The following is a 19,586-nucleotide window of genomic DNA, read 5'->3' as shown; positions in this document are numbered from 1 at the left end:
CAGATGTTTTCTGTGTTCTTTGTATCTGCACAATTTAGAGTAGCTCTTATTTTGGTAGGATCACATGGAATTGCTTTTATTGAATATATTAATACCAAGAGATAATTAGATAAAAATATATGATTTTTTATTTACATCACGTTCTGGAGGGAGATATAAAGCAAAGTCAAGTTTCTTTAAGTTTCAGTTTCAGTGTGAGTAGAATCTTTTAGAAGAAGATATCTGATAGGCACATAGTTCCAACCTTACAAACTGACTGCTTGTACTCTAATATTCTGTGACTAAGTTTTAAAATGGTTATTTTTATGTGCTAAAGTAATTATTTTCCTTCTTTTATTTTAAACAGGACCAAGCGAGCTCATGTCCCTCTAACAGAATGCATTTTCGAGCTCCCTAGTTTGACAATTCAAGCAACTAGAGCTCAAACCCTTCTGCTTCAAACTATTTATCAGAGCTGGTGTCATCCTGTTGGCAATGTCAGTTCAGTGATGGTAAATGAAGCTTTACTGAATGAGGTTTTCCAAACTTCAGGTAAATATGTGATGCTTCTGGTTAAGTATTGTACAGAGCACAGCTACTGAGTGTCCATACAACTGTATGCTGTAAATCCAGGTTTTTGCTTATGGTAGCTAACAGACAGAATGGTTTTTTTGTGTGTATATGGGTATTTATAGCTTATATTTCAAATCCAGGATGTAAGCTAAGCCGCTCAGCTTCACTCCTTGGCACCAATTTCTGGATGCATTTAATTTTCCCATACAGGATAATTTTTCCATGCTTCCCTCATCTGGAATATCCACTTTTGCTACCTTATATGGTACAATGTTATTACTTCAGGATCATTCAGGGGTGAAACTGGATTATTAAGGGCTTTATTAATCAATGGCATACATTGAATTCTTTAGAAGGGCTGCAGATGTTTCTCATTATTTGGTAAATAAATGTTACTTAACTGTTGTGAAATTGCTGAAGATATGCAAGTGTTGGTGATGATTACATAAATAATGAAACTTGTTATCTGTCATCCTTTTGTGGAACACCCATAGATTTTGGGAATAAATTTTGAGTCTGTAAACTGGATTTTGACCAGTTTACAGAGGAAACAAGAGTTTTCAAGTGCATAAAGGTCATCCAGAAAATGATTTTTTTTTTTAAGATTTCTATGCAGCTAGAACAATTTAGAGCTGGTATGGTTTATTTGTTGTGAATAAACCCATAACATGAATAACAGATATTTTGGAATATTCAATATTGCCAGTCTTGGAGTATGTGTTAATAGAATGATTTAGGTGCAGAAAATCATGATTTAAAACAGAGTGGTGGATTAGACCACTGGAAGTCTTTCAGCCCTGCTTTTCTTGATCCTTTCCATTCTTATTTTTCACTCCTACTGTTTATTGAAGTTAAGTCTGTGTTGATACAATGTTGCAAAAGAACTGTTGTATTTTTGTGTAACACTTGGAATAACTGTTTAAAGTGCTTATGTTTTCCTTCTTTCATGAAAGTCACTTTCGTCTTCCTTCATTCTGTGTGGATCACCTAAGAATGGGATTGTGATATTTTATTTTCAAGTCCTGGTACTTGTGAATGTAGCAGGCTTACAATCCATACCACGGAGAAATCTGAAAATACAGTTGTTTGTTCACTTCAAATGCTCTTTGGGTTAGCACAGTCTCAAACTAACCTATTCTATTATTCAACATGTTTCAGTTCATCAAGTCAATGAACTGTGAAAACATCTCCTTTAACAGTATCTTAGCAGAATAGAAATCTGGAGCGCACATTTTAAGTACTTCAAATAAAGTAAATGAACAATATAATGCACTTATTTTGATCTTCTCTTGTTCATGGCTTAATGCTTCACCTGGTAAATTTTACACTTCTATAATTGTGCTTGGTGTTAACTAGACTGAAAGCAGCTTTGCTTTCAAGGCTATGAAATTGATTGCTGTCAATTCTTTTGTCCGAATTTTTGGCTTGGTTGATTCTGTAAGCCTACTTACTACCTTTTGTTTGGATACTGTTGTGTAAAATAGAATATCATGCCTCGTTAAAAGTCATCCTTGTAATTAGGATCAGCTTCCACATACTTTACCATGTTTGTGTGTAAGCCTGTAAAGTAGACTTGACTGTATTTTACATTATTCTGAAAACAAAGGAAGGGCTTATATGTTCTGTCTTCTGTTTGTAATGGTCTGCTGTTATCCCAAGGTTTCCAGCAAATCTGACTGCTATAGTCAGATTGCAGGATTTTATATGTTCTTGACACTCAGTGTAGCATCATGCTTGTTTTGTAATTTGTGAATGAAATCTGTGCTCCTATGGAAATGGTCTAGTTACTAGCTACCCATCCAGATCTTTCAATTTTGAAATATTCTGTGACTTGAAATTTTTCTTCTCTACGTAGCTCCTGATACACAGCTAGTCTCGAATGTGTTTGCCGTTTGTTTACATGCCTACAGCTTTCTCAAACTGCTTATGTCTGTATTGCCACTTTTTGTGTGTGATTGAGGAGTATTATTGGACTGAAACAGTTGTTGCTGAGCTCTTTGTCTTAGCTGGGGATTTGTTCCAGGTGCTGTTGAGAGTGTTGGGCTTCTTTAATGCATCAGTTCAGTATTACTTGAACTCAAAAGTGATGCCACAAACCTTTGAAACCCCTCAGCCAAGATCTTTTTTAGCAGCCATTGTGCTAAAAGGCATAGTTATATGCCTTTTCCAACACAGCCATCTCTTCCAGTTTCAGAACTTTATCACTGAAATTTATAATATGGACTTAAAATACAGGCTAAGATGCTCTATAGGAGAGTAACAGATAAATTAGGGGAAAATAGAAATAAAAAATGGAAAGTAAGGAAAACAGGAGAAAGAGGATCACCTAATAAAAAGAGTATGTCAGAAGAATATAAAAAAAGAAGCAGGTAGAAAGAGTTTAAGTAGAAAAGCAGAGGATAAGAATACCAAAAATTAATAGGAAGACAAGTACAGATACATGTGTTGCAGGAGAGGGGGAAACCTCAGTGAGGAGCACATGACTGTTGGCCCTTTCACCTGCTGTGGAGAGGTTCACAAGGTACAAAGGGCCCTTTGGGAACCTGTTTGCTAGGTAATAGCTGAAAGACCTACTGTGGATCTAGTTTAGAAAGGGAGCTCTGCACTGTGTGTTTCCACAAACATATGAACAGAGTTTATTGCTAGTATCTGGGGTTCTGTCCTAAATTTTTACCTGGAGCAAAAATGCTACCCTGCTCCAAAACTTCTTTCAAAGGTAATTGAGGCTGAAGTTGGTCTAGGGATTCAAAACAAACTCTTTGAGCTGTATCCTCTACAAATTCTTATTGGTAATAGATTAATGGAATACCAGGAAGGGAAGATTTCTTGAAGATTAACACTTCTGCCCCCATCTACCTTCTTCCCCTTGTTCTTCAGAAACCTTTTCCTACTAAGAGAAAGACACTTTACTCAAATATTCCCTAGTTTGTTATTAGACTGCTGTCTTCATTAGATCATAGGAGAGTTTATTTTATAATTAACTTGCCCAAAGGCAAGCTGTCTAAAAAAAAATAAAATTTGAAGTCTCAAAAGCAAGGTGTGTATTTGGTTTCTGACAGAATTTAAAAATTAAGTTCCTGTACTACCTTAGATTTGTATTTGTCATACATATTAGGAAGGTCTCTTATCTTAAAACTTCCTGTAAAACATATGCACAGTACTGTGATTGACTGAACTCAGAACTTGTGGAGGACAGATAAAATGTGTATGTCAAGAAAGATGTATGATTTTTACTCTAGAAATTTTTTATAAACATGTTTAAGTATCATGTCTGTCTTAGCTTGAGATGATTTAATTCTGCTAAAAGAAGGTTCTTAATTATAAATTATTTGGAATTTAATGAAACTTCTGAAAGCACTTAACTCCTTTCATTGCAATTACACCTTTTGTAATCCATGTATTTAAATGTCTAGTTGAGAAAAGTTCTTTTTAGGGTTCTTAGAAGTCAAGATAGATTAAAAAAAAAGAGATAATATAGACAGTTAAACTTACTACTTGAATGGGTAGGCATTATGATTTAAGTACAAGATTGATGCATACTGCCTGAAACAATTGTGCAAGAACATAAGGAATAGAAAACTTAAAATAATTGTAAATACAAGTGACAAAATGCAGCATTACAAACAGAAAGTAAAACAGCTACAAACAGCTTTTTGCTCTTTTTCATGGGTAAGGAAAAGCATTACTAACTTTTTTATGCATTAAATCGAAAATAAAAAAAATAGCACAAAAGCAGTCTTCAATCCGCATGTAACTCTTTGGAAATTTATGTTTTGGTTTGCCTTTATAATTCTTTTGGTATACAGGCACAACAACATGTTACTTGTCAGTTAAATCATGTGAGTTCCTATGCTTGTGAAACACCCTGATTCTGCATTTCAGTCACTATAGATGTGGAAACAAATATGAATTTGAAATACATCATGCTTCCTACATTATTGCATGTATAAATGTTAATATTATTACAGTTATTATTATACAATTTAAAAAAAGAAAAGTATATGTACAAAATACCAAAATATTATGAAAACTACATTAGTTAAGATCTTTCAAAGGCTGAGCATGAATAATCCTATAGAGTAATTTTACTTTGTATTTTTTCCATTATTTGTTAGTAAGTACCTGAAGCACTCTGTTTCTAACCATTTCAGCCTGCCAAGAAAATACATACAGAGTCACACATGGCTTTAGTTTACTCTGGAAAACTGGAACTTGCTACCACTTTTTCCTTGTCCTGTTCAGGTAGTTCATTATTTTGTTGACAGTTCGGTTCCATTAATCTGGTATTTTTGGGAAAATTGCTTGCAGACCTTACATTTCTCTACTGAAGGTGATCAAATAGGCATTGAATCCCTCATGTAAATGATGTCTTAAAGTTAAAATAAAATCTATTTTCCAGAAAGTAACTGTAAAACTATTTTATGCAAGATTTCATGTGGGATACCTTAATGGTTGAATAATAAATTTTACCTCATAAAAATGAAATTCAATAATACAGTAGCTTTCTCAGCGCAGTAGCATCTGGTTGAATCTCATGAGAGCCAATATTTTCCAACTCATTAGGATCATGTCGTTCTGTATGTCGTCAACATTGACTTAGCCAAGCTACCTTTACTTACATAACCGCCAAACTATTAAATAGGTCTCTTGTGGAGTGAAGTCAAATATTCCTCTTATTTTGCTTTTGCCTTGGAAGAAGAGAAGAAAATGTACATACTGTAACATTTAAACATCTGGTCTAAACCACATCAGGGTAACAGTGAGGAAAGTAACAGGATTCAGTATTCTTCCCAGGTGTACATATAAAAAAGGGTTGTGGAGCTGCTGCATAGTTCTTTTAACCACTTAGGAAAAAGACTAAAATAAGTGACTTGCCTTTCTAATACCCCTGTTTTTAAAACTACTTTTTTCCTCTTGCCTACTCCCTTGCCACCAAACTCCAAAACACAAAGGCCCAACATTTCAAAGTTTAGAGGTAATGCAGGTTGTTGAGCTCTAATTTCCTTGCAACATACTGGCATTTAGTCTCTGTTCCTTTTAACATGGACAATTTTGCATTCATTTAGAGTGGTATGAATTGAAATTTCTGTCTAAAATCGAAGTGCAAGTGTGTATTCTCTTAATTGTTTGGGAGTGGCACAACACAGCTTTATAAAACTTGCACAAAATAAACAATTTACTTTCTTGTGTGGTTGATTATCCACAGGTGTACTCATCCTTCATGTAGGCCCAGACTCAAGTGTGTAAATAGTATTATTTTTATATGTTGTGCATTTCTGTGAAATTCTGGTAGATTATCAACTCTGATTTCAGATTTCAGATGGAAAAACAGAATGATTTTCAGATGGAAAAGAATGATTTCTTCTTTAGCTTATTTTTTAAGCTCAATACAGTCATGTATATGGTTTTATTTCCTCTTGCAAAAATGTTTTTAGTGATATTCTTAAGTCATGAACTGACTTGCACTGAAAGAAGATAGGTGGGAGATTTTTATCATTTCAATACGTAATCAGTGAGATTTATCTTGCAGAGTATCTGAATAAATCCTCTGCCAGAAGCAACGGCTCTGTTGTGGCCTGAAATGAGGAACTGTCACAGAAAGTATGCACTGAAACCAGTAATTATGATTGGTTTTTAATTTTTTTTTCTGGTCTAATTAATACACACTAATAAGCTTTGAAATTGAAGCATATGGTATTCTGATGAAAGAACAGTGGTAGGCATATTAAGGTGCTCATATGAGCTTAACTTTGGGTTGTAATGTGCTAAAGAATCAAATGTACTTCAAAATCCACATGAAAGTTTTTAAATCTTTTTTGTTGAAAGTGACTATATACATACTGTCAACAGAACAGTGAAGGAGAAAAAGAGAAGATAAAAAAATCAGTCAGTTGTGAAAGGAATACATGCATGCATGAAATCCATAGCTGTGCACAAATGTATACAGGTTTCTTAAGCTGAATTGTTCCACAATTGCAGGAGAGTTCAGTTCAGTGTCTATGTTGAAATTAACATCAAACTCTTGAGTATGTTGGTGGGCTTGCAAAAAACCGAGACACCTTAGCTTAGAGCTATAAATAGTGCCCTTACTCCAGAGTCTGTAGTTTATTTGCACAAACAGTGATGGAAGCTGTGACTGAGAGCACCTGTTTTGTTTGTTCAGCTGCTAGTTTGATGTTATTGCTTGTTCATGTGCTTGGATAGCAGAGAGGTGGGCTGCCTTTTTCCCTTGTTCTAGCTGCCATGTACTGCATCAGGTGAAAAACTCTACAGGGAGGTTGAGATGGTAGCTTTTAAGAACAATAGAGCATGTTGAGCCTAAACTACTGAAATTCAGTGTTAAGAAGACTAGAAAGATCATTAGACGCGAATCTGCTGCATAATAGAAACTGGGAATTTTCTGAAAACTGTTCAGAGCACACACAAAAGAAAACTTCAGAGATAACAGAAGGAAAGGTAATTTTTTTGTGTGTGAAGGCCCAGAGAACTTGTCAAATTTAGAGTGAACCTGGAAACCATCAGTGATTGCTGATTTAAGAGTAAATCATGAATGATGCAGCCATAGTGTTTTCTTGACATCTGTGTTTTTTAAGAAAAAGGTTCGTGCAGAGGTGTTGCAGTAGAAGTATTGATGCCAGTTACTGCCATTTCCTGAACACTCCTCTTCAGAAGAGCAGAAGAAAGCTATTTTTTTGTACCTGGCAAAAAATAATAGGGTTGTCAGAAAATTCAAGTTGGAAAGGGTCTACAGGAAGTCTGTGCAGTTCAGTCTTCTCCTAAAATCAGTCAATTATGGTATCAGACCAAGTTCTTTAGGGCTGTAACCAGTCAGACCTTGAAGATCTCCAAGAGTAAGAACACTCTATCTCTCTGTGCAGCTTGTGCCACTGCTTGACTGTTCTCATAGTGAGAAATCTTTTCTACCATTCCAGGCAGAACCTTTCATATTTCAGTATATGGCGATTGTCTTTCATCCTACTACTGTTCACCTCTGTTTAGAGCCTTCATCACAACTTTCTCATACATAGAGGAAGGCTGCCAGTATGTCATGTGTGTTATTGCTGTGTTTGACCTTATTAAACATTAAAACAAAACTACAGCTGAGAAATTCTGCCTAGTCTTAACACTCTGCGATGATGACTATGAAATCCTTTTCCTGTTCTAATTCTTATGCCAGCTAGATTTAACCTGAGTGTCAATGCATCAGTACATACAAAATAAATCATGCTATTTTCTAATTAGTAAATATACCAATTTATGACATTAATTAATTCCAGCTTAGAATATCACTCTATGCTGGTTTGACATTTGTGGAAATTCCCAAAGTCAGTATATCTCCTTTTTGCCCTTCCAATAAAGAGTCCTATTTCGTGGGATACTAGTTTGTGTAGTGAAATATTCTGAGAAGAAATTAAAATGTGTGCAGGTGCTACAGCACAAAGAAATTATTGTAGTTTATGGTCATTGTGGTATAATGTTTTTTGTTTATGGTTTAATTGGATTTTTTATTATATTTATATTTTTTTATTATATTTACTTATTTCTTTTTGTTTATTGAAATTGGATCACTTTAAAAGAATTTGGAATGCCTTAAAGTGTATATCTTCCTCCTTGTTATTCAGAACAAGACATTTCAATTTGGAAAGGAACAGACTAATTAGAGGTTTTGATCTTGACGAGGGAAGAAATATCAAGGAATTTTTTTAATGGAGTAGATTATTAAGGAATGTAAATCAAATCAGAAAATAGTAAAGATAAAATTGAAATATTCCTGCAAGGAACTTGGCGTAGTAAAAATGTGTTTATTGTAATAGTAGTTTTTAGGAAAAACATCACCAAGGCATAATCAAAAGTAGATAGGTTTAAGAATAAGCAATTATTAAACGTTGTAGAAACATGTTTTCTCTTTGCAAATGTGTAATATTGACCACTGACCTTGAGTAGTAAGTTTTTGTAATATGTATAGTCTTGTTCAAATAAAAGTTGTACTGAGTTGAAGTCATGGGACAAATCCCAGGTATTGGACTGCTGCTTAAAACTTACTAGTGTCTACAATACTAAGAATTAAAAAATACTGGTATTCTCTAAAGTTGCTTTTATGGAATAAACTTTAGTGAATAGTATGGAAAACTACTTTCCATTTGTGAGAGTATTTTGGTTCTTGTGGCAAGGTAAGATGATAAATACCAATGGTGTTCTTGCCGTAGAGATACCAGATCAATATAATATATAATGTACTGAAATAACAATTCTTAGTCTGATGTTCCATGTGATTTCTTATTATATTAAATCAGGAAAAAAGATACATACCTTGTAATTTTTTTAAACCTGGTGATTTTAGATCCAAATCCCATTTTTTAAGTGCATGGATATTCAAGAAAAATATGTTCTTTTCCAGGAATATATCATGTGGGAGAGTTGTTAAGCTGTTAAAAATGCAGAATGTATGAGGAGTAATTACTGTATTCCTTGCAGTCAAGAATAACGTTTTTCCTACATGTCTAGTCCGCCTCATAGTCATAGAATGTAATTAATACAAGGTATGTGTAATATGGTAATGATAAAGACAGAAAGTGTATTTTTACTGAAAAATACTGAGCTTCAATTTTTGCAGCTCTTTTGCCCATTAATTTTTCACTTAATCTCTAAAGGCAGGCAGTTCTTTTGGAGGAATATTCTACTTAAAGTATAAATACACCATAACATAAAAAGGTACTAATGATAAGGGAGACAAATTCAGTGAAACATTACATTTTCAGGAAACTCTCACAAGAAAACTCTTAAATTAACATTTTATGGTTTTGATCTTGCTATTGGAAGGTAATTATTAAGGAGCTAGTATAGAAAGGGATGTGTTCTGTCACAGTGTTATTTATTGGTATCCAATGAATACCCCTTCTCTTTGTGTGAAGCGTATTAGGAAAATTTAAAACGGCACAAGCAGATGTACCTGCTTTGATTTTGCTTTGAAGTGTTGTACTGCTATAGGCAAGTATTCCTTACTGTATAGTATTATAAAGGGATGTATCACACTATCTGAACCACTACTCAAAATCCTGGATTCTAAGGAGATGTCAGAGGTCCACAGATCCTGGATTCTGGGATCTTTGTCTTATGTGAAATAAGATCTCTTATACCTGTTTAACATTCTCCAAAATATACTTTGTAACAGGGCTGCTGGCTACAAAGAAAGTAATCAGAACTATTTCCAGAAGTACCTTTGTTTTACTTGGAGATCATCTAAATAAGCAAAGTCCCTAGTCTGAGCTCAGTTTCTTTTATAACAAGATAACAAGTTCAAACCAAATGTGTTTTGCCTTTTTTTTTTTTTTTTTTTTTTTTTTTTACTTTGAGTGTAGAATGCTGAATAAATCCAGATATTACACTGTTTTATGCTGATTTTTCCCAGTTTGGTGCTGTGGCTTTGTTGCTGCATCTTGCTCATGCTCTTTTCCTACGTTTACTGTTTTATCTGTATTATGTGTACTGTCAAATCCTGTGATAGTCTTTTTATTTATTGAACTTCTTGGTTCCAGTCTTTATCCATTCTTTTGTTTTGCCTCTTTTTTCTTCTTTGATACACAACATGGGACCTGAACAGTTAGGTATGGATAGATAGAATTGTCTCTTGCATGTCTCTTGCCACTGTTTTTCTCATTAAAGATTCTTTCCCTGAAGTGGGGTTTATGGTAACCATTTTCTCCTCCCCCCACCAGTTTTTTGCAGAGCAGGGGAGTGACTAGAAAATACAGAAATTAAGAAGAAATATAAGTTTCAGGTAGTGTTATAGAAATGTTTTAAATCTTGACTTCTGAAAAGGATGTTCTTATTACTATTTCAGTAATTATTAAAATTTTCCAATTTGAAGACATGGATTTTTTTTTTCTCAGCCTGCTGTTGGAAGAAGAAAAGCTTAATTGCTCTGAGGGGTGTGATCTTGTTGGGAGGCTACATTTAGCTCTTCAAATGAATTGTCCCCAAAGTGGACTTATATTGTAGACTGTTTCTGTTTTCTGAGCTAAATGAATACTGGATGATTTAAAGCAAAATGCAAGAATTCCAGCATTATAGAAGCTAGCCACCTTTACACCTCTGATGAGACTTGGAGTTCCCTTCAAATGGTTGCTTGGGTTTACCTGGCTTGTGTGACATACCACACCTGGATATAGCACTTCTGCTGTGTCAGCTGCTTTATTCTTGCATTAATTATAATTTGTCATTCTCCTGTATGTAAATTCAGATTTTTGATATAGCCATGTATCCATGTATGATTACCAGGTATCTCAGTAGTTGGAATTACTGGAGAAAGTTTTGAAAATAATGATGATTAAAAATATTAATAAATTAATCACTTGCTTTACTACAAGTCAAGACCAAGTAGAATTTTCAAACTGATAGCTTTCCTAACTATGTTAGTGTCTCGGTATAAACCTATTTAGTGTGAACTCAGTGGCTTGTACTCAGAAGTTACGTGGTGTCTCTTGATTTCAGTTTGGATAGCAAAAAACACACTCTCCAGATGTGGTTGTGCCTGTTGTTTTATAGATGGGTCCATTCGGCTTTTTTATTTTATGTTTTGTGACATTTTGGCTTTTGATGGACTACACTCAATTCTGTTCCTCTCCTTGGATGATTGTGTCATTTCAGAAGCTCAGACCTCAATTAAATTTTGAGATGCAGAATTACTCCTTTTTCTGTACCTTTGGATTTGTGAGTCATCCATCTACAGTGAGTTAAGCAAACTTATGTAAGAACTTTATTTAATTGTTTGCTTGATAAAAGGGGAATTTTCAAACTTCTCCACTTCCAAAGGTTGATTAGAGCTAGAGAATAAAATAGGGGTTTTGTCAGAGGAACTTTGGATATCACAAGAGTCTGCTTTGATCTGTGGTCAGATATGAGTTCATTTTTACCCTGCAGAATGGAGAGTGGCAGCCCTGCCTTCCAGAAGGGCACTTTCCTTGCATCAAAAATGTACAGAAGAAAAACAGTTTCTTCTATTATGGTCTGTTACAGGCAAAGGAATTGGGAAGAAGTAGGATGATTTATTTTATCTATGTATTTATTTTCTAAATGAGTCATACTGTTGTTCATGCTTCCCAGGATTTCAATGCAGATTTAAAAGCAGATTTTTTTATGAGTTCTTGCCAATGGATATTGCTGTTTTAAGTAGTTACCGCTGTGCTTGGTGTGCTCTGTCAGTAAACATCTGACTGGCAGGTTTAGAACTGTAGTGTATACAGTGTAAAACACCTGTTAGATTCTGTTATACTTAATCTTTTTGCAGATTCTTTTAGAATCGCTCTTGGCTTTCAAAGAACATAGTTTCTGTGTGTATTCAAGAGCTTTTCAAATGCTGTGGAACTGTGTTGTAACAGAGATAACATACAGTTCAGAGGGGTGAACTGCGCTATTCTGGGCACCATCTTAGGAAATTATATCTAAACATATACTGTTTGTGCCAACAAACCAGATCACTTCAGTCGTTAGGAATCCATAGATATTTATGTCTACTCATTTTAGACTGAGCATAAGCTTTGAGGCACTGACATAACAGCATTTGCAGTTCTGTTGAAAGCTTGTGTCTTGCTGTAGCTCTCATAGCTCCTGGTTTCATCAGTTAACTTTATATTCCATTCACTGGGCTTAGATGAGGTGGTTGTGATCACCAAAGTGCTAAGCACTTGATCTTCTGTCTTTCAAGAGAGCTTTTTATAAAACTTGCTTTGATGTGTACTTTGTGTCCAGGCTACTTTCCCAGTGGGATCGCTTTTATGCTGCTGTCTATTCATATGTTGCAGTATCCCATATGTTATCAATGAAACACAGATTGCCAGCAGATTTTGAGCTTATCACCAAGGTAGTACCTCTACCATATTCAGCAATAAGATCAACTACTTCTTTAATTCATAAAATTTGACTTCTGTAAATTTGCACAAAGTCTTGAAAATTCTCTTGACACAATATTTCCTAAATGCAAGGAAAAAACTATCTGGAAAAGGGAATAATAGTGGACCAAACTATTGTCATGACCTCAGTCTTTGCATCTTGTGCCCTCCCACTTCCTTTGCTGCCTTCATTTGAATGATTTGCTGAGTTTGAATATAAGCCTTTAGGCAAGATTCTAACAATGTTAGTAGAAAGCTGTTCTAACTTAAAAACTGAATGGGAAAATGATCAGCAGAAAAGAGCTGGTGATTTTTACAGCGTTGCAGTAAGTGCTAAAAAGTCCACATGCATGGTTATGAGATGAAATAAAGAAATATGTTGCAGAACATTCACTGAAAACACATTTATTTCAATATTTGTCAATTAAGCATTCAGTGTATCAGGGATTCAGTCAGATACAGCATTTGCTATGGTAGCACTTGATGAGAAAATTGAGCTGCAGCAAAAGAAGCTGCAGACTTTTTGAAAGAATACCTTGAAGCAAGGTGTGCAAATAGAATGGATGATTTTCTAGAGCTCTGAATTTGTGTATTTCCCTCCATCTTACATTCTGAAGCTGGTCTGAGTTATGAAGGTTGTCATTTAGGTTTTTCTAATATTGTCCCGTCCTTTCTGGAACCCATCGAACTGTACATATACTTCCAGGGTGAACATGAGTCTGTTTTATTGTACCAGGTGGCTTTGTTCTTAGACTTTCAAAATGCCATGAGTATCTGTAGGTTAATTAGATTAATATTGTTGGATTTTCTTCACTTCTTCCTTTGAAATTCTTGCTTGGTGTAATGCAATAAGATTTATCTGTTTGTAGAATAAAAACATTTCTATGTGTGTCACATTCCTTAATGTCCTTTGAAGTTTGAAAGACTTTTACTCTGCCATTTGTTTATAATTGCACATGTTGAATATAATTGAACATATTCTTATAATATGTTTATTTCCTATGCATTTGTAATACTTTAAAAGTTTTGCAAAGAACGGAGAAATGTGAAGCTTTACTGTGCCAGTCTATGTTGAAATGGCTGTGAACCACAGTGTAAATTTTGTAACCAACTCTGACTTTCCTTTACTGCTGTTTTGAAACTGTTTTCATTAATAAGAAGTTGTAGCTAGTTAAGCCTTCTCATAATGGGAAAAGATAGCCCTCAAAAGGGAAAAGATACACCCTTAATTTCTGTAAAATCCACTTCAGTTTTCTTCTATACCTAACAGTCATGCTCTATTTCATTGAGGTAGTACAGAGCTTTCTTGTTTTAGCAATTAGAGAGATACTTAGTGCAGTTGCACTTGAAATCACAGTTCAGAGCTGAAGGACCCTTATGGGTGCTTCTCTGTTTGGAAACTGCTTACCAGGTGGAGCTCAGAAACCTGCTGGCCATCATATCAGGATGCTTTCTTCGTTTTGTAAGCCATAATATCTGCCACTCACTTTTTCTTTCACCTCTGTTAAATACTAATATAATCTCTGAGCCAACTTCATATTCAAACGTTGAATGTATTTTGTTTGCTGCCATTTTCTTAGCTTTCTTCAATTTTAACCATATAAACAAAAAGAGCATCAAGTTGAGAAACAACTGCATGGTGCTTCTACTTCAGATTAACACTCTATGTTGTCTTGTCCTCCCAGAAGTCTCAAGGATCAATTTGACTTTCAAATGGTGCTCTAGTCATTCTTTTGGAAGGCCACAGATGATCTTAAGGTTTATGTGGACTTTGGAGTGGGAGGTGAGACTCATAGCAGAAATTGTATGCAAACCTTAAAAAAATTCTTTGTAAGAGGCAAATCTACTTGTATTTCAGTCAACTGCATTATCTATTCAAAATGTAACTTTTCTGTCTAGCATAATGAGGTACAAAAAGTTACATTATCCAAAGCAAAATCCAGTTAAAAAGATGGTTTTTTATTGACAATAGTTCATGACTGTAACAACTTTGTGAGGCTGCAGGGGTGTTTTGATAGATTCATGCTGGTGTTTAAGTATAGGAGGAAAATCCTGCAGCCTGCATTTTAGAAGAACCAAGTCTTCTAAAGATCATAAGGCTTCCTTCTTTTCCTATGAATTTTGTGTTACTTGACGGTTCACAAATTTTCTGTTTGAAATGTTGGTTCCCCCGATTTTCTAATTGAGGCCAGCTGATTTCTGAACTATCCTCTTGTTCAGGCTGTGTCTCTTTAGTGCAGGTGACCCTTCCTAGGTGCTAGCTGAAATATATTTTGCTGTTATTTTTTTTTTTCCCTTTAATGGCTCTTTTAAATGTAAGATATTAAATTCTGGTAGTCTAAACACTAGGAAACTGATTTGAAGTTAAAGAAAAATAATATAGTTTTCTGATGATTGTCATGGCATTCATCAGTGTAATCTTTAAAACAAAAAATACCACCAGAGTCAGAAAACAAAGCATCAAACATTCTTTTATAGTGGCTCACCTGTTTCATGGGCTAGTGGAAACATAACCTTCTCAGGAACTTACAAGCAGCAGCTATTGAATAATCATCATAATACATATTGCCAGTAATTTGGAGATATGTTGTGATTTTAGACATTGGCAAGAACAAGCCTCTCTTTTTAATCGAAGATAAGTGGCTTTCCTTGTAAGGCGTTTATACTTTGCTGAGTACATCAGATATTTTTTGTTTTTCACAAATTCTCTCTGGCAAGGGAATCTTCCTTATAATAAGGGGACAATCCCCTAAATATAGGAATGTTTCAGCAGTATTCTGCTTAGTCAAGGTGTTCTGTGCAAGAGATGGCTTGTGTTTTTATGATTTCATTATTTCTAACATAGCTGTTCATACTGTTTTCTTGCTACAAAAGTTGATGGTTTTTGGGCTGCCATGTAATTTGGATAGAAGCCTTTTGACTAGTCAGCTATCCTTGCTGTTGGATTTGAAATGCAGTTTTCTGGCACTGAATCATTTGATGTCAGGAAGGTTAGATAACTTATTTGTTTTCTGTCCTTGATGTGGACCATGAGCTTTATTAGTCTTGGAATCTGTGTCAGATGAATTCCTTAAGCCTATTGTGAGTTCTGTATGTTTTATCCTGCTTTTCCCAGTACCACGTAATGTGGTGCAGTGCTACTCTTCTTAAGTTTTTAGTTCCACACCTGTTTCTTTGTTATATAAAAAAAAGGGCTTTCAGAATATATAGGTACAACAGAGTTCTCCCTCATATCATTCTCATCTGTGTTAAGAACTTTTTGATATTTCAGTTGTACGACTGTTTCCCAACAAAAGTCATGTGACATCAGCAGTGAGGTGCAATAAGAGCTCTCTTAGGATTACTTAAAATAGAATGGAAGACTTTGAGTATATAAGGTTGTGTGGCCTTGAATGTGATTTTTATTTGATATATGAGCTGTGACATAGCTATTGCATGACTGAGATGTGCCTGTAAGCGATGTAGTATACAGATGGGGTTTCTCTGAAACAAAGCCAGCGACTAAATCTGAATGTGCTCATTTAAAGGGTAAAGAATACTTCATAAAACATATGGAAACATTTCTATATTTTTTCATTAAGAAGGGCTTCTTACTCCTTACGCATTTTTTATGATTGTTCATGCTAATGTGTCATTTACCTGAATCAAGAGTGCCTATGCATCAGTTCATTTTAGTGACGTTTGTATAGTGGTATGAACATTTTATTTAAAAACCCTACTAAATATACTTCTCTATTGTTCTAGAGCTTTTCATAATTTCAAAGGAAGTAATCCTTTTCTCAGAACTTTCGGAAGAAGCTTACCATTATGTATTGCAAAACACTTTATTTAGGAAGAATATAAAACAATAGTTATAGGGCTGTTGCACAGTAGGATTTGAATTAAAATAGTTACTGCCATCCACTGGTGTAAAATCCAGAATTATTTAAATTTGAACAAGAAATGTACACCGAATTTATAAAGGAGGATCCCACCACTCAAAAGTATGGATGCTGAAAATGTGCAGGAGCCATAGCAGCCCGCAGCTCAGCAAGGGTTTTCTGCGTCATGCTATGTCAATAGGAGAATTGAGCATCCAAAGCATCTGAGCTTCTGTAGTCTGAATGTACTTACCAGAACCCTGTGGAAGAAATACATGTTATTGATTTTTGTCATTTTGTGGGAAAAAATAAAATACAAAATTACTAAACACTTATTGGTAATTTTTTCTACTCAATTTATTTGCAAGGATGTGAGGTAAGAATTGCAAACCCTGTTTTTCAGTTCTGCCCACATATTTGCCATTTGATTTCCCTGATTAGGCTGTGCTTATCTTTTAGCAATATCTATAGCATCTAAGATATTATGAAATTATTTTTTTTCCTACTATGATGTCAATTCCATACTGGCTTTTAGCACTAAAATGTATTAAGTTAATGTAGTGATTGCATTCATAGCTGCTCTTCAGAATTACTAATTTAGCAGAACAGGGGACCCTGATGCTTCAGGTTCCTAGGGAGTAGTTTAACACAAATAATACTTACCTTAGAGAAAAAGGGTGTCAAGTACATTACAAAGCGATGCTTGTGTTTTCTTTGCAATCGTGATGTCTCATCTGTAATAGATCAAGAGTTTTGCTTTGTGCCCACTCAGACTCACGATTACAGTGGGTTTGAGCCAGATTTTTTTCTAAAAAACAGTTCAGTCTGGCTGTGCCCCTAATGGAAGGCACTAGGGTTCAAGAAACAAATGTAACACTTGGATCTAGGTCTTCCAAAGTCATAGATAGTCGTAGAAACTTCTGGCACCTTTTATTCTTGTACACCCTCTTGAAGTGTTTTGGTGCCAGATTTTGGTATGTATGGTTAGGGGGGAGAATGCCTCAAAGGTGAGTGAATTTATAAGCTGGTATTGGTATCACTTTCTGCAGCAATCTTGAGCTCATATTTTATCAGGTTCTTTTACTTTCTGAAATATGTACAGTATTGCAGGTTGAGATCATTTACATTCATTGTGTGTTTAATGTAATTATTAAGACTAGCTTCTTATTGTTTGCGCTGGACTTAGGTAAATGGACTATTTGTACTTCATCTATTAATGATGAAATCCATATTGTCTCAATGGAAAGGTTGTCAAGGTTGATGAAATTTTACATTCTGCTGTACTGAAATGTAGCATTGTGCCAGAAATACTTTGTGTGTTACTCTGAGAGGTGAAACAGCTGAATTTTTTCTTATTAACATACCTACAGTGAAAATTCACAAAGCAGAGATCTGCAGTCAGCATGTAGGTGGGATTTAGTGTCTGGATTTTGAAAGAAGAACTTTTCATAATGCGGTTTTCTATACTGCTATTATTTGGTGGTCATTTCAAAAGATGTCACTGCTTAGCCACTCTTGTATTGTGAAATTTCTGCACATATACTGTTGTAAAAATTTCATCTGGTTCTTTTTGACCTTAAAGAGAGGGGAAAATATCAACACTGAAAGGCTGATAGTGGAGGTTATCCACTTTGGAGATGTAAGAAGAGAAATTGGAAATGGGAGTGGAGAAAAAAAAAATTTGGTTGTTGGAAGGTACATATGGAGATGGTGTTTGCAAAGGGATCCTGCAGTTGTGAGGAGTTGTGAAGCTGCTCTGTACAGCTGCAGGGGTCTGCAATGCAAAGAAAACTGCTATTCATATCCAAAACTATTCTAAGCATGAATATTATTCCCAGTATAAAACCAGTTTAAATATTTTTAGTAAGACCAGCCATGCCCAGCAATTTGGTTAACAAGATGATTTTTGGTTAACAAGAACAGTACTTCTTATATGGTATTACTGAACAAATATGAATCTATTGTATTTACTTATGGTGGTGGGGTTAGTTTGGTATCCTCTGTGTTTGTGCAAATAAGCAAGATGCATTTCCTTCAAATCTCTCAGTCATTTATTTCCTTCTAATTAATTGATTTAGGTGTATAAAAATCTCCTGTACTTCAGGCTGTATGGCTGCATTTTGTACAGTTTCTTACGAATATAAATAAATACATTGCTTCATCTCTTAATTGCCCAGCTATGCCACTGATGACCCAATCCCTACAGCGTAAAGCTGCTGCCATTGAAGCTCAGCCAAACTCCAGGGCCCTGTCTATAACATGCTGCTGTAAGCAATTCTTAGCATGTAGAGCCAAAAACCTTTTCCTTTTGTTTCATTTCCACTTCCATTTGCTCTGGGATTTTTATTTCCTAAGGAAGATTGACATTTCAGTTGCTTAAATATGTAAAAGATCTATGTGTTTTGCCATCACTGGGTTTAATTAAAGGATCTTTGTTTTAATCTTTGTTTCTTTCTACTTGTCTTGAATATGTAATATATTTGTGAGCAAAGTAACTGATTAGCAATGCTGCTGAGGTTGTTTAGGTGGTGTTCCAAGATGCTTATCATTACTTACTTTTTGTTTGCTTTCTAATTTCTCATTTATTGGAGCAGAAATGTTGTAGAATTCTGCAAATCTTTAGGAATTGTTACAAAAATGTTAGCTTATGTGCAACTGGAAAATGGTTTAATGAGTTGTAAAACTGTGGTGTTCATTTAAAAAAACCAAAATGAAACAAACCTCCAAAATTATCTGTACAAAAGTTGGAGTAATTCTGAACCAGTAGGTTTTTAAAACTGCCAGCAGCCTCCATTTTTAACTTTAACAACTGTCTTCTGGAGAAAAAAAAATTGATAAGCATCAAGATTATTCTTAAACTTTCTTTGGCTGTACCCTGCAATGATGATGTGCTTAGCAGAAGAAATAATTTGTTGTGTAAGGAATTTATTTTTTAAAAAAAATCCACATCTTGTCCCTTTTTTATGTGATGCATTTGTGTGTGTCCATACCAGTATGGACATATTGAGATTCAAATGCCTTTTAAAGAAGTTTTGGGGTAGTATGTGTGCTATAGAGTAGCTTTACTTTGTTAAAAACATTTACATTTCTTTTTATTTGAATCACTGCGTGGGGTAAATTGTCTTTCACAAATAGTGTTAACTTCTCTTTCCTTGATTTCCAGTTGTAAATATTTTATGTCTTTTGTGTATTTTCTCCTGTTGCAATGCATTATTTTGCATTGGCAAGACGATCCAGATCTTTCCACCTGTGAATGTAATGGCAGATGTTTAGTTTCCTGTGACAG

General features: G+C 34.8%; 1 protein-coding gene across 5 annotated transcripts in view; it reads left to right on the top strand.

The window, feature by feature from the left end:
- VPS13B (vacuolar protein sorting 13 homolog B) overlaps positions 1-19,586 on the top strand; it is a 423,329-nt gene that overhangs the window by 90,120 nt on the left and 313,623 nt on the right. For all 5 annotated transcript variants that reach the window (XM_088065985.1, XM_088066031.1, XM_088066072.1 and 2 more), the window contains exon 17: positions 347-531. In XM_088065985.1, coding sequence (XP_087922111.1) covers positions 347-531 — 185 coding nt within the window. The remainder of the gene's footprint in view (positions 1-346; positions 532-19,586) is intronic.

The sequence above is a fragment of the Pseudopodoces humilis genome, chromosome 1 (genome assembly GCF_049639895.1).
Source record: "Pseudopodoces humilis isolate 2021_Gansu_Grassland_sample_001 chromosome 1, ASM4963989v1, whole genome shotgun sequence".
NCBI classification, from domain to species: Eukaryota; Metazoa; Chordata; class Aves; order Passeriformes; family Paridae; genus Pseudopodoces; species Pseudopodoces humilis.
This window is presented reverse-complemented; position numbering and strand designations above follow the sequence as displayed.